The sequence below is a fragment of the Rhopalosiphum padi genome, chromosome 2, assembly GCF_020882245.1.
Source record: "Rhopalosiphum padi isolate XX-2018 chromosome 2, ASM2088224v1, whole genome shotgun sequence".
Classification (NCBI taxonomy): Eukaryota; Metazoa; Arthropoda; class Insecta; order Hemiptera; family Aphididae; genus Rhopalosiphum; species Rhopalosiphum padi.
In genome coordinates, this window is record NC_083598.1 from 85,146,125 (window position 1) to 85,160,015 (window position 13,891).

At 25.5% G+C, this 13,891-nt stretch overlaps 1 protein-coding gene across 4 annotated transcripts in view; it reads left to right on the top strand.

Moving 5' to 3' along the window:
• LOC132921066 (G-protein coupled receptor moody) overlaps positions 1-13,891 on the top strand; it is a 155,223-nt gene that overhangs the window by 132,534 nt on the left and 8,798 nt on the right. For 3 of the 4 annotated variants that reach the window (XM_060983893.1, XM_060983891.1, XM_060983892.1), the window contains exons 3-4: positions 12,170-12,408; positions 13,295-13,886. In XM_060983893.1, the coding sequence (XP_060839876.1) occupies positions 12,170-12,408; positions 13,295-13,886 (831 nt within the window). Of the gene's footprint in view, positions 1-11,893; positions 11,967-12,169; positions 12,409-13,294; positions 13,887-13,891 lie in introns of those variants that run through there. The other variant, XM_060983894.1, reaches the window with a different exon arrangement.

Below are 13,891 nucleotides of genomic sequence, written 5' to 3' on the forward strand. Positions count from 1 at the left end.
CACCATTTTTCAAAAAATGTAGACATTTTTAGTGGTTTTATAGTTTGTTGCCAACTCTTTATTCTTTTATATTAATTTTATCAAAATACGCTTTAAAATAAATAATAAAAAAAAAGGAATGCATAAAATATTTTATAATAATTTAACTATAAATTAGGTTGGCATTCATTTTTATGAAATATAATACTTTAACTTATAAAATGTGAATTTTTTTACTAAAATTAACTTTTAAAAGAAAATTATACTAAAAACAAGCCGTATAATAAAATTATTATGTAAATGTCGTCAATTATTTTTAAGAATATTAAGTGTGAAAAAAAAATTTGATATAATAATAATTTCCGCTCACTAAATTCCTTTGATACAAAATATTCTTTTGTTTAAAGTAAAAACAAAATACTAATTATTATGGAATTTCGATACTTTTGTTGTCTGTTATTACGATTAACGCTTCCAAAGTAATATTTTTTAGTTCATATAAAATCGAATTTAATTTATGTTAGCAACTTTTTTTATAACCTATCAATCATCTTTTTATACCTCAAAGCTGGTTCCCAGGTGTGTTTTACAGTTATCTTGTTAACCAGCATTCTCATGATTAAATATAAAATTATATAATATTAAATTTTTTTCAACAATACCAAAAATTATCTTTTGTATAATCTTGTATTTAATATTATGTTTATACTTGAATTGTTTACTCAAGAAACACCAATTAAAAAATTGCATTATATTTAAAACATGCTTAGAAACCCTATCCTGTGTGCATTCTTCTATAAACGACACACTCAAGTCGGGCTCAACTTAAATTTGGTTAAATTAATACTATATAAAAGGTTCTACTTTTGTAAATGAAAGTTTCGTACATTCTGAAATACCTCTGTTTTGGAAGTCAAAGTTTGTCACTATGTGTGATGGTTTCAACTAATCGTACTAACATTCCAAAACTACAACAAATAAGTATGACTTTGTATTGCAATACTATAATATGATCATAATTTGAAATTCTGTTGATGGATATGATGAATATGGGTAGGTCTGATAATTTATAACATGGTATACAAATATAGTATTTTTCCTAAGATTATAATACTTTTGCTATAAAAAAAATTAAAATAATTAATATATAATATTGCGCTATTCATCTAACTTTGACAGTATTTAATGGCAATAATCAAATAGTAAAATATTAACAATAAAATAATATTAAAATATTTATTTAAAACATTCATTTTTTAATATTATTAACTCAGTAATTTAAAATAAACTATAGTGTGAAAGCCTGCATACCTAACTCGAAAGGGACCTAAAAGACTTCATTAAAAATATTAATTGAATTTATACAGCAATTAAGTTGTAAATTAAATAATATTAAAGTTTAGGATAATGTTAAAAGAAATAAACTAAGTTTATTACAACGGTCTAAAACGAATCTAGAATATAATTGATTCATAACTTTATCAAACGCTTAAAAATTTGTATCAAATAAATTTAAATAATAAAAAATTATAACTTAATATTTTAATAAATAACAATTCATAACAAATTAAATCAAAACCTCGTGGTTAAATAATTTCTATGTTTTCTGTATAATATACAATAATCAGATGTTCAGTTATAAATTCTTAGTAAAATTTATTATAATTTTCAAACTATATAAATCGTATTATAATACGTATATTGCATTTAGTTTAGAACTATAATATATCCTGTTTCCTTAGATTGCCATTATATGCAAATAAACCTTTCTCAGATTCAGAGTCTTGTGTAATATATTATGACCAGTTGAAATTAAAATTAAATTATTCCATATTTCCTGCACGGGCTAAGAATTATCAAACTAAATGTAATCGAAAGATACTATACTTGTTAGATGCAAATATTTGTATAATATTCACGGCATATTATACATTGCACAACAATGTACATTCCATACAAATATAAATAATGTTTTACTGTTTAATAATATGATAATAATAATTATAATTTATTTCGGCCAAGGTAGAACTATAAAAGTCGTTGACTTACATTATATAATACGATAATAATTTTTGCCTACTTTATTCACTGAGGAACACATCTATTAATTATAAATGCATTATTCTTTTACACATAAAGACATTTTATTTTTTTTTTTTTATTACACAATAGGTATTAAATTATAATACTTCAATCACTTAAAATATTATCGAATTTGTTAAAATAAAGTATAACCATATATTTAGCATACATTTTTAAACACTTATGTTAACTTTCTGTTTAAAATATCGTTTGATAAACAAAACTGTTGAATTTTTGACATTAGTTGAACCATATATTATGGGTAAAAAATTCAACAATGACAAAAATAAAATCTATACTATATACTCATTATATTTTTATGATATCAGTTAAATTTATCCGAATAATTCTCAGTTGAAATTCACAAACGCAAATCCCACTATAGATACGTAGGTACTTATTTCAAAAGAAGAAGTAGTGGGTAAACAATAAAATATATTGCATCTAATATATTTTATAATATAAATGTAGCTTATGCGGAAGTGATCACCTGATCTTTATATGTAATTTATTAAATTCCATGACACGATTATAGAATTTAATTATATTACAATGTGATTTATAATTAATAATTATTTTATTATAATACGATTAATATAATATATTGTAATTTTCGACTTATATTTAATATCTACTTTTTTAATCTTTAATATGTGTTTTAATATTATTTTACATAATATGTGTAATTTAATATTAAAATCAATTTATATTATTTTCGTTTTCGCGAAGATTAGCTAATCTTCGCTATCTTTGTTAGTTTATTTCTTTTTTGGAGCTGAAATTTGAATAATATACCTACATAAAGTATTTATATTAGCGTTTATTTGCTCTACATAAATACCAAGTAAAAAAAATCAATTTCATACAATAACTTATTTTGGGATAAAGTAAAACTTTTATCTCAGTAATTCAATTTCTGATCATGATAGCAATGTTGATACAGTCATGAAACTCCAAACAGTCTAAACCGTTTTTTTGATTGAATGAAAAAATAATTTCTGAAATATTTGCATAGCATACTACGCAAAATATTTACACTATAACTAATGTAACTAACATATATTTTATTGCATTGTGAAAAAATGTATTTACTTTTTTTCTTGTGTGGAATCATTATAGATCATAGAAATGAGTTATACCTAAAATAAAAATTATGTTTTACTCTGATAGATTTATATTAAATAAAACTTACTTAATATTAATACTGACATCATATGATTTAGTCATTAATTTCCACAGTACTCGACCACTTAAGTACTTAAATTTCACAAATTTAACTATATTTACTAATTAGTTAGTTGGCTCTATTAAATATTCTTAATACTTATAAACAATTTTAAACATAACGCAACTATTTTACTAAATCTCTTACATTTTTATCGCTGTGATATTCTAGAATACGTGATGGGTTCTATAATTATAAAGTTATGCGTTAATAATGGGTTAAAGTAGTCTTGTCGATAATCTTATTATCCCAAAATTGGAATTTTATCATTAATATTACTTTGATCTCTTCTCTACATATACACGAGAGCTTGATTTTCATTCTCGGATATATGTGTTCTGTAGAATAATATAATTCAATATCTTTCTCTAAATTGACTGTTTGAAATTCCGAAATTCATCACCGATAAGACAATACATACTTAATTAATCCAGTGTATATATGCTGAACTATAGGTATTAATTTAAAACAATTGAATTTCATTTTATATATATATATTGAAATGATTATAAATGATTCGTAAAATCCATTGTAGGATTCATTTGGAAAAACTGTAGGCTTTAACAATACTGTAGAAAACCTTTTTATTCAGAACTTTACCCTTTATCTGATAGAAAGTTCATCCACTTGGAAATAACCAATTTTTTTAAACTAGAGTATAGGGACATTTTATTCCAAACTAAGTAGGTATAAAAAATTAAGAACGACAAGTGATCCAAACGAAAAATAAAAATCTAGTATAATAACAAAATTTTAATATGTCTAATAGATAACTTGATTATAAAAATGCTACAAATATCCTATGTTGAAGTAACTTACAGGAAAGTAAACCTAATTATTCCAATAAATATAACATTAATATTGTTATATTAATTCGATTAAAATAAAAACGTAAGAAAAAAAACTTAACATTATCATAAACTGCATTAAAAACAGTAAATATCAAAGTATGAATGATGAAAATGTATGCTTATGCATAAACGGTGAATTATTATAATGATATTAAATCACTTATATCTAAAAAAAAATAACTTAAATTCAAAATTTTGAATTGCATAACATAAATATACATAATTTGTTACACTCTTTAAAGAATATTATATATATTTTAATAATGTTTAGCTATTTAAAGTTCAATGTTAATTATAAGAGTGCGGTATTATTTACAAAATCAATATCTACAATACTGCTTAGTTTTAATTTTATATTTAAAAGTGTTAAGTGACTACAATTCAAATTGACGTTAAAAAAACATAAGTACCTACTTATAATAACAAGTTTAATTTAGAAAATTTAATTTCTCTGAATTTTCGGGTAAAATATATGCTTTTATCTTTATGTTATGACAAATTGAAATTGTCAAACGACTCATGTTGAGTGTTTCTAGAAGAAAATCGTCATAATTATGAAAACTATTTTTCATTTAAAAAAATGAATAAATAAATAATCTTACAAGATTCATGTCACGTGACCGAACCCTTATAGCTGTGTGCGGATACATTTCGTGATACTGTTTACTATTGTTATTATGATGCTGTGAGTATTACAAGGTTATTTTTAATATTCGAATAAGTACATAATAATACTTACATTTATTTTTGTGTCTATGTGTGTGTGTGTGTGTCTGTTAATATTACTTTTCCAAACCAAATGCTCGTGAGCCATTGCATTTAAACTACTCGTAAATATATTTATTGTTTATACAGAATATATGCGTAAGCTCGAATTTGTTGTCCGTGCAATAGAAAGATTTGTGTAAAAATTGTTGTTTGTCCCGAAAAACGACGAAACGTGACAGTATTACGAAATGACCGTGGTCGGCTCCTGAAACCCGAACAGTAAATACATTTTTTTCTTCCATATTCTTCTTTATTTATCTCACCATATAAATATATATATATACTTGTGTGTGTGTTTGTGTCTGTTATACTTCTCATTCTTTCGTTGGACGAATTATACGCATAAAAATACAGATGCACGACGGTCGCGACGGGTACGTGACCTTCATGACAGGGCACGCTGTGGACGTTTGTGAATGGGCGCCGCTACAGCCTCCGGAGCAAACAAAAATATTGTTGGGGTATAAACGCAATATAATATAGATATACTGTTACTTTTTTTCCATCGTTATGGTCGCTTTCTTACTTATAACCCTCGTCTTCGGCCGCTGTGAAAGTTAATTGATTTCGCCCACGAATAAAAAATAATAATATATATGGCTACGAATCTGAAACGCGAATTTCGGCATTTTATTACGTGGTTTTATTTCAGTGAAACGTAACGTTATTATTTTTAATAACGAATAGTGTAGGTAGTGCGTGAAAACCGGTGAATGTATACAAAGAAACCCTGTGTGGTATTTTTGATATTCACACTTGGAAAACAAATGGCCAACGGAATGAAAGTTCTGTTTATAACATCGCGATAAAGGTAACCGGTGCAACACAAAACCATTATCATAAAAAATGTTCTATACATTTATTTAAAATAAATAATTGTCCTTTTTTCCAACTCACACCGTTCTTTCTTTTTTTTAATCGTTATTCAAAACTAAATTGCAATTTATTTTTTTTTTTTACTTATTTATTAGTATGAGGATATGTTTTTTGTTGTTGTTAAGGGTCAGTAAATTACAATACATCATTTAATCAATACGAATGACTATCGGTATAGTATTTTTTTTTCATCACAGATTTTCACAATTTTCATTTCGTTATGGATTTAATTGCTTTTCCGTTATTCCACGTGTATTAAATTAGGCGTAAGTCTACATCATTATTAGACAATAATTTAAACTGAGTAGATATATATTTATACTCCAACTTAGTCCATTGTTAGAAGAATTAAGATTTGTCCGTACAAATATATAATATTATTAATTATCAGACAACATTGTTAAAAATATATTTTTTAATATTTTACAAAAATAAAATCAAGTGTTTAAACATTCTAATCCAAAATATCAAAAAATATAAATAATTTATTCGTATAAATGTATTGAAAAAAAATCATTTTACAAGTTTGAAAATTATACAATCAACACCTACACATATTACATAAAACTTACCTAATTCAGATAACTAGTTATAACTTATTATAAGTTCTACAAACCTTACATCAAACTGATTAGGAACTTGAAAATGTTTATTTTTGTGACATGTGTCATCCTTTGAAAATTCAAATGAAATAAAATAGAAATGAGAGAAATTAATTTTTATTATAAAAGTATGTATACTCCAGATAAGTACGTATAGAAAACCCGTATAATTAACTTATATATATAAAAAAAAACTGTCATGTCAAATAACATTTAATTTATTCGTGTTAGTGATTTGTTTAAATTTAGAAAAGATTTTACCACCTCCATTAGAAATTATCTATTTTATAACTAGAGTTTTTTGATCAAAATTACAAGTCATAATATTAGCAACTAAATAGTTTTTGCTGTACCTAGCATATTTCTGATTTTGAGCTAAACCACTACTATTGATATTTTATAGATTATCGGTGAATACTTTCTTTCACATCTTCAAAAAGTTTCACGTAGTCTCTTTAAGAACTGGAAAATCTGATTTGAATGGTATTTTAATGAGATCATTTTTCAATTTTCTCAAAGTTTCTTTAAACGTAAGGTAAGACTACTAAAATATATTTGAGAAATTTAAACAACCACATTTTTGAACGAATGTTAACAAACCCGGGTTTAAATCCACTTAGAATCGATTTTCGAGTACTACGATTTATTTTATTATCGCTTTCGAATTTAATACGAAAAACATACTATTATCGTACACTAAGGTTCTGAAAAATTCTAAAAAAAAAGAATTATTACTGATTTTTGGATTAAATTTTGATTATTTTTATTTTACAAAATCGTGTAGTTGGCCTTTTAATAGTGGTCACTTTAGTACTTTACCCTTATTCCTGTTTTTAACTACTGTAATTCTATAAAACATAACTATTCCAGTAGTATTTGTGTGTGTATTATTTTATGAACAGACGTAAAAAAAGATACTGTAGCACCGATAAAATAAAATGGCAGTCAAATAACTATAATACACACAGTGACATTACTACTCTTATCAGACATTCGAATAGATCCATTTGAATGATGAGATTGAAAAACTTTAGAATATGTCTTTATTCCGTAACTAAATTTTATTTAATGTTGCTTAAAGGTAACTTTAAGAAACTTATATTAATTTTGATTTTAAATTGTCCAATGTTTAGTATATTGCTTAAATAATAGTACTATTTCGGGCTCGAGAGTTTTAACTATCACTACGTGTCGATTTAATCTTAAGTACCTACGTACACACGTAAATAGCTTTTTAGTAATTGCAGGCAGTAAACAAATAAAGTAAAATGTAAAACTTTTTAGTGTCATTTATAATTACCAGAAAAATTTATTTTTTGTCTAAGTATTAATATTATTTAACTTTTACTTGGTGATGCATAATTTATTCAAGCCCAAAAATAAATAATATATACCAATGAACACATTTCTAAGAAAACTTGGTCATTCTATAAAATTATTTCATACATATCCATAAATAATTTAAATCTTATTTAAAAAGAGAATTCACTACAAGCCTTGCATTTTTAGTGAATCGGTATTTAACTTTTAGAACATCAAATGTTTTTTTTATAATATTTTTATCTAAAATTTCGTATATTAATCGACTTTTTAATTTCCAAATTATTAACTTGCTCAATTTAAAAAATGTTTCACTAAATGAAATTTGTATTAATCTATTTTATGATAATAAACTCTATTATTTTACCAACTAATTAAAAATTTGCATGCTTTGCTTTCTAAACAAGTTTTAATTTATTAAAAATTGAATGATAATCTTATCTTTCAATCAAATTGCAATATAATATTAAAGAAGCACCATAATATTTGATAAATATATATTAAATTTAATACTGTAAAATATTTATATACAATTACACGTATGTTTACATAATATTCGTTATAAAAATAAATAGTAAAAATAAAAGAAGTGGAAAGTGGAAAATGATTAAATTTATTTCGAAAAAATAACGTATAACTACGTTTTGTCTTACAAATAAATATAATTTAAATTTAAACAGATCAGACAGCAGTCGATCTACATATGAAAGATTAATCAAAACTGTTATTTCTCAGAATTAAAAAAAAAAAATCAAAAGTATTAAACGTTTCTTATTTCAAATTGTAACATATCTAAAAATAATAAGATCCTGTTTTCCTTTTTATAAATTCTATACTAAAAGTATATACATCTAACTTTTGTATAATAAAAATGCAAATGTAATGTTTTGAATAAAATATATAGTTTATTTAGAATTTATTTTATTGTATTCTATTATTTATGCCACGTACGCAGTAATGTAATGCATATAAAATAATAATAATTTCCAATTGTCGTTATATATCATTGCGAATTTATATAATTTATTTATATTTAAAAATTAGTAAAATTGTTACTGAATATAATATGTCCTAAAGACAATAATAAAAAATAATTTTTTAGAAAGTAGAACAATGTATTTATAATATACAATAAACTTTAATAACAAAAATGTTTTCCACGAAAGGTATTGTACTTAACTATTAAGCTCTCTCGTCACACCTAAATAGCTATTCACTTATAATTTGTTTTTAATGAATCTTTCGAGTGTATTCTGCAGTGGCTTTATATTTTTTCATCTTTTACGATGATCCTAGTTCTGCACAACGTTTGTTTTATGCAGCCTGTCAACAGCTACGTCGTTTGTAATAACCTTTACCATATTATGAGCCCACCGAGTGTCATTAATTAAATAAATTGATATTAATAAACTTAAGCCTTCTACTGGGTTCAGCAATTAATAAGCTTGCATTGTGCGTCGGTATCAGACGTCATAGCTGCACACGATTATTCCCCGGTGGTGGCAAAGACAAGTCGATTCAAGTAAGATAATAGGTTTATTACACAGAACCTGGGTACCAAGGTTTACCAAATTACTGGTTAGTACAACAAAAATAAACAGAAAAATACCAAAACACTGTATAATACAAATATGCGCTATGTATGGCTGTCTAAGATATTATTTACTTACATTTACCTAGAGGATTCTATTTGATATTTATATTTTATTCTAGCTTGATTTGAATAGTAAACCAACCATAAAATTATTTTATTGTAGACTATAAATTATAATATACATTTTAAAGTACATTGCGGCGTATACACCGACTGTATCGAGTTTATGATTATATAATCAACTGTATTTGTTATATTTTTTTTTGCACATCACGATATTCATATTATACATATTAGGGTATGGAATCTACGTGATAAAATTAATCGTTTTAATGTCTACTGCTTTTCAATAATCCAAATGTTATTTTATCATCATCAATTCAACAACATCCGATTAGTATCACGTACTGCAAGCCTATATACGTATATAATTTCACGTGACTGTGGGAGTAAACACTCTGCAGTGTCATAAATCCTGTTAGTCCGTGATGCACGCGCAACAATGAAATTTTAAAATGTCAATTATAGTGGACCGAAAAATAAAAATAAAACCTTACGCGCGTAAAATACTCATCCAAGGGAGGTGAATCACCGCGACAATTTACAATGTCCAACATATATGTACATCGATTCTACCAAACTATTCAAACCCATAAACTACAGTCGCATGACTGATAGAATACACACATATGCTTTTTTCTATTATTTATGTTTTTTCTCCGTTCGCTTCCATTTTGGGTTACAATTTTAAAAGGTTGAACTTCAATGCATGGATTTTCCGTGATTTCTCACTAACAAAATATATACTAAAATATTACATCGTAAATGCATTACTATTTACTATATATGGTACATTTAAAGAAAAATTCAAATTTTAATGGGGATTTGGTTAGCGTGCGATCCGATAGTGGGTACGCTGCGATCTACCGAAATTTCATAAGAATAAATTGAAATAAAAATAATATGTTATTTTCAAATATATTAATTCCAATTATGTAGGTAAAGAAAAGTATTGTCAAGGCATACAAGTATAGTATCTAATACATGAAAATTATACCATAGTTTAAAATTTATTGGCTATATTTATTTAATTATAAATATATTCAGAAAACTTTGTAAATCTTGGAAATGTGATTAATATACAGACAATTGAATATTAAAATAATTATTATATTTATCAATATTAAAATTTAAGATCTCAATAAAAGTGTATAGAACCAATGAAAATTAACTTCCTCACTCAATAAATAAATTAATTTCTCAATAAAAAATTCCAATGATTTGTTTACACATTTTTTTGGTGGTATAAAATGTTTATGTTTTATAATTTTATCATATTCATATTTTATTTTTTGTATGTCTTCTTTTAATAATAATTTTTATTCATTCGATATAATATTTAATATTTTAATTATACTTCATTATCTATATTAAATGTATTTTTTTTCCAATAAGTCATAAGTAAAAACCTAAAATATACCTGACATGATGAACGACGATAAATGGAAAGAGAATGAATTGGTTTTAGTAATATTAAATACTATTTTTGAGTAGTTTTTTTAAATTCTAAAAAAAATATCTATGGTAAATTATACTTCTATTAAAGTAAACATGTTATGTCAATATGTGATTTTATAATAGTAATAATAAGAAGAATATTTTATTTGTATAAGTATTGTATCAACTTTTATGAACTCTTTCATTCGAAAATTCTAAGATTATTATCATCATAATACAGTTAAGAGCAATTTTATCTTTTTAAAGGGAATTCAAAGTTCTTCTTTGAAAGGAGAAAACGAAAAAATGTACTATATTTTCAACATTTTAATAAGTTCAACAAACCTATCAAAACTTAGAATATCGAATATAAAATGAATTTTATAAATAAAAATATTATATAAACCTACAAGTATATCTATATTTATTTTTCAAGAAATAAATGCACTGTTATTTGTTTGTCGCTAGCTCGTCAAGTCGCATTTCATAGACGACTGAACAGAAATGTATAAGTTTAATAAAGTCACGCACCATTTTTATCAAATCAAAATTAACATTTGTAAGCTATACATTTTTTATGAAAACTTACTTCACCTCAATTTTTCACGTCACTTGTGTTTATTATTTAATCTCGATAAAATGTATTTAATATAAATGTTATTATTAACAAAAAATATTTCGTATAGATATTGATCAGTTGTATGATTCAATCCGAAAAGTATAATATTTTGTAAATTTACTTCGCATTTACTAAACCAAATTTCGATAAAAAAAAAAAAAAGTCACAATGAAGATGCATTATACATATACTATGTGCTCTGTGTCGAATAAACAGTCACGAAATCTATTGTGTTATTTTTTTGGAAAAAAAAATATGAAAAGTAATTCTTGTGTGAGTAATTCGCATTTGCGTCCAACTGTATGCTCTCAACTTTATAATATTGGGATAGGACGTGTATGATATATAGTTTATTGAAGATTTCTTTATCCTTCATTTCATTTAATGGATACTTTTTTTCATTATATGTCATTTAACGTGTCAGCCAAAAACGATAATTCAATTTTTCGGACGTCATCTCTACTAGTTGCTTATCTATCGCAGACTTCTCAACTTGTTCGTTGCCAAATACGTTTTAGTAACCACATTATACTTACATCGATTGGTTTTCATGGTATTCTTTTTCTAATTACATCTGTCATTACTCATTATATATGTCAAAAACCATTCTTACGAAACCACTTATAATTGAAAATATAACGTCATATTCTATAAATAAAATAATTAATGTATTTCAATTATTAATTTCATTATACATAACAATAAACTTTACATAAACTTTAGATTTTTTATTAATTAACTCATAAAATGTTTTAGGTGCGTAACGCAACAGCCGTATTCATCATCAACCTCAGCGTATCAGATTTGAGTTTTTGTTGCTTCAACTTACCTCTGGCTGCGTCTACGTTCTGGTATAGATCGTGGATACACGGTCAATTGCTTTGCCGTCTCTTCCCATTAGTCAGATATGGGTTATTAGCCGTATCTCTATTTACCATTCTGGCTATAACCATAAATCGATACATTATGATTGGACATCCATCGCTCTACCCAAAGTAAGACAATATTATTATTTATTTTTTATCCAACTTAGAACACTTTTTTTTTAATTTTATATTTCAAACAAAATTTCCAAAAATAATAGTATTTAACATATACCAAAAGTTTAAACAATTTTCATTCTTACATTAAAATAACAGAATATAATATTTCCTTTTATAAATACAATTTTGTTTAATTATCCCTATTTTAGACGTTGTAAAATATATTGGTTTAAATCTTATAAATTACTTTACTTATTATTAATTATAAACAAATTCTATATTATATTTTTAATTTAGTTTTAATTATATTATACTTAAACTTTTAACTATAAACGGCTACATTAGTTTATTTTACATATTTTTAATTTTATTTAGTGGGATTAATTTACTTCAAAATGTTATTGTTATCAGGATTTTTCTTTAATTTAAAGAGTTATACTGAAAAAGAAAAGATTTGTCACTTGTTTGACAGAAGGTTTTATGAATATATTTGAAATTTTCTTGTCTTTAGCAAGCTGTCATCATCAACACTTTTTAGTAAAAAAAAAAGTTAGTAATACATATAAAATATATAATAATTTTTAAGCTCAGAATTGCTTGAGGACCGGAAGGAATATGACTGTCAGACGATATTAATTTTATATTGTGCGAATTTAATCCAAAGTAATAATTTTCTTATACAAATAACAAAATTATATACATGACATTTTGACATAAATAGGTACATTACTACATTAGACGGATGGCAACATATTTTAACAGTTATTTCTATTTTTAAATTTTTATTAAAGTAGTTTAAATATTTGATGAAAAAAATTGTTGACTGTTCTATAATCATTCTAAATTATTTTTCATTTTATATATATGAGTACTTATTATGTATTGTATTGGTTTGCAGGATGTATAAGAAATTCTATTTGGGCGTTATGGTTACGGTCACTTGGGTAGGTGGTTTTGGGTTACTAGTTCCCACGTGGCTTGGAAAATGGGGCCAATTCGGTTTAGATGTGACCGTTGGCTCGTGCTCCATACTTCCAGACTCTGTCGGTCGATCGCCAAAGGAAATCCTTTTCATGGGTGCATTTGTGGTGCCTTGCTTGTCTATTGTGGTGTGTTACGCTCGAATTTTCTATATCGTCCGAAAAACAGCTCTCAAGTCACGGGCTACAGTGACAACTAATCCACGTAACACGATGAATTCCAATCCATCGGACACTACACCCTATTACACTCTTAAGACCCGCTTCAAGGTGCCCGAGATATCCACAGACTCGGCCATCGGGTCCAGTACAGCTACCGGAACGTGCTCCACTACCGACTCAAAGGAACAAAATTTCCTTTCCCCACATGACATTATCGCCGATCCAAGTTCGTCAGGACTCGAAGACAGTTATTCACCGATATCCTTTTCTGATCGCAGGAGTACCAGACGACGTGACCGTTCACCATCATCCGCACTGAACGCCACTATCACTCAAGTCGTATCAGCGGTAAG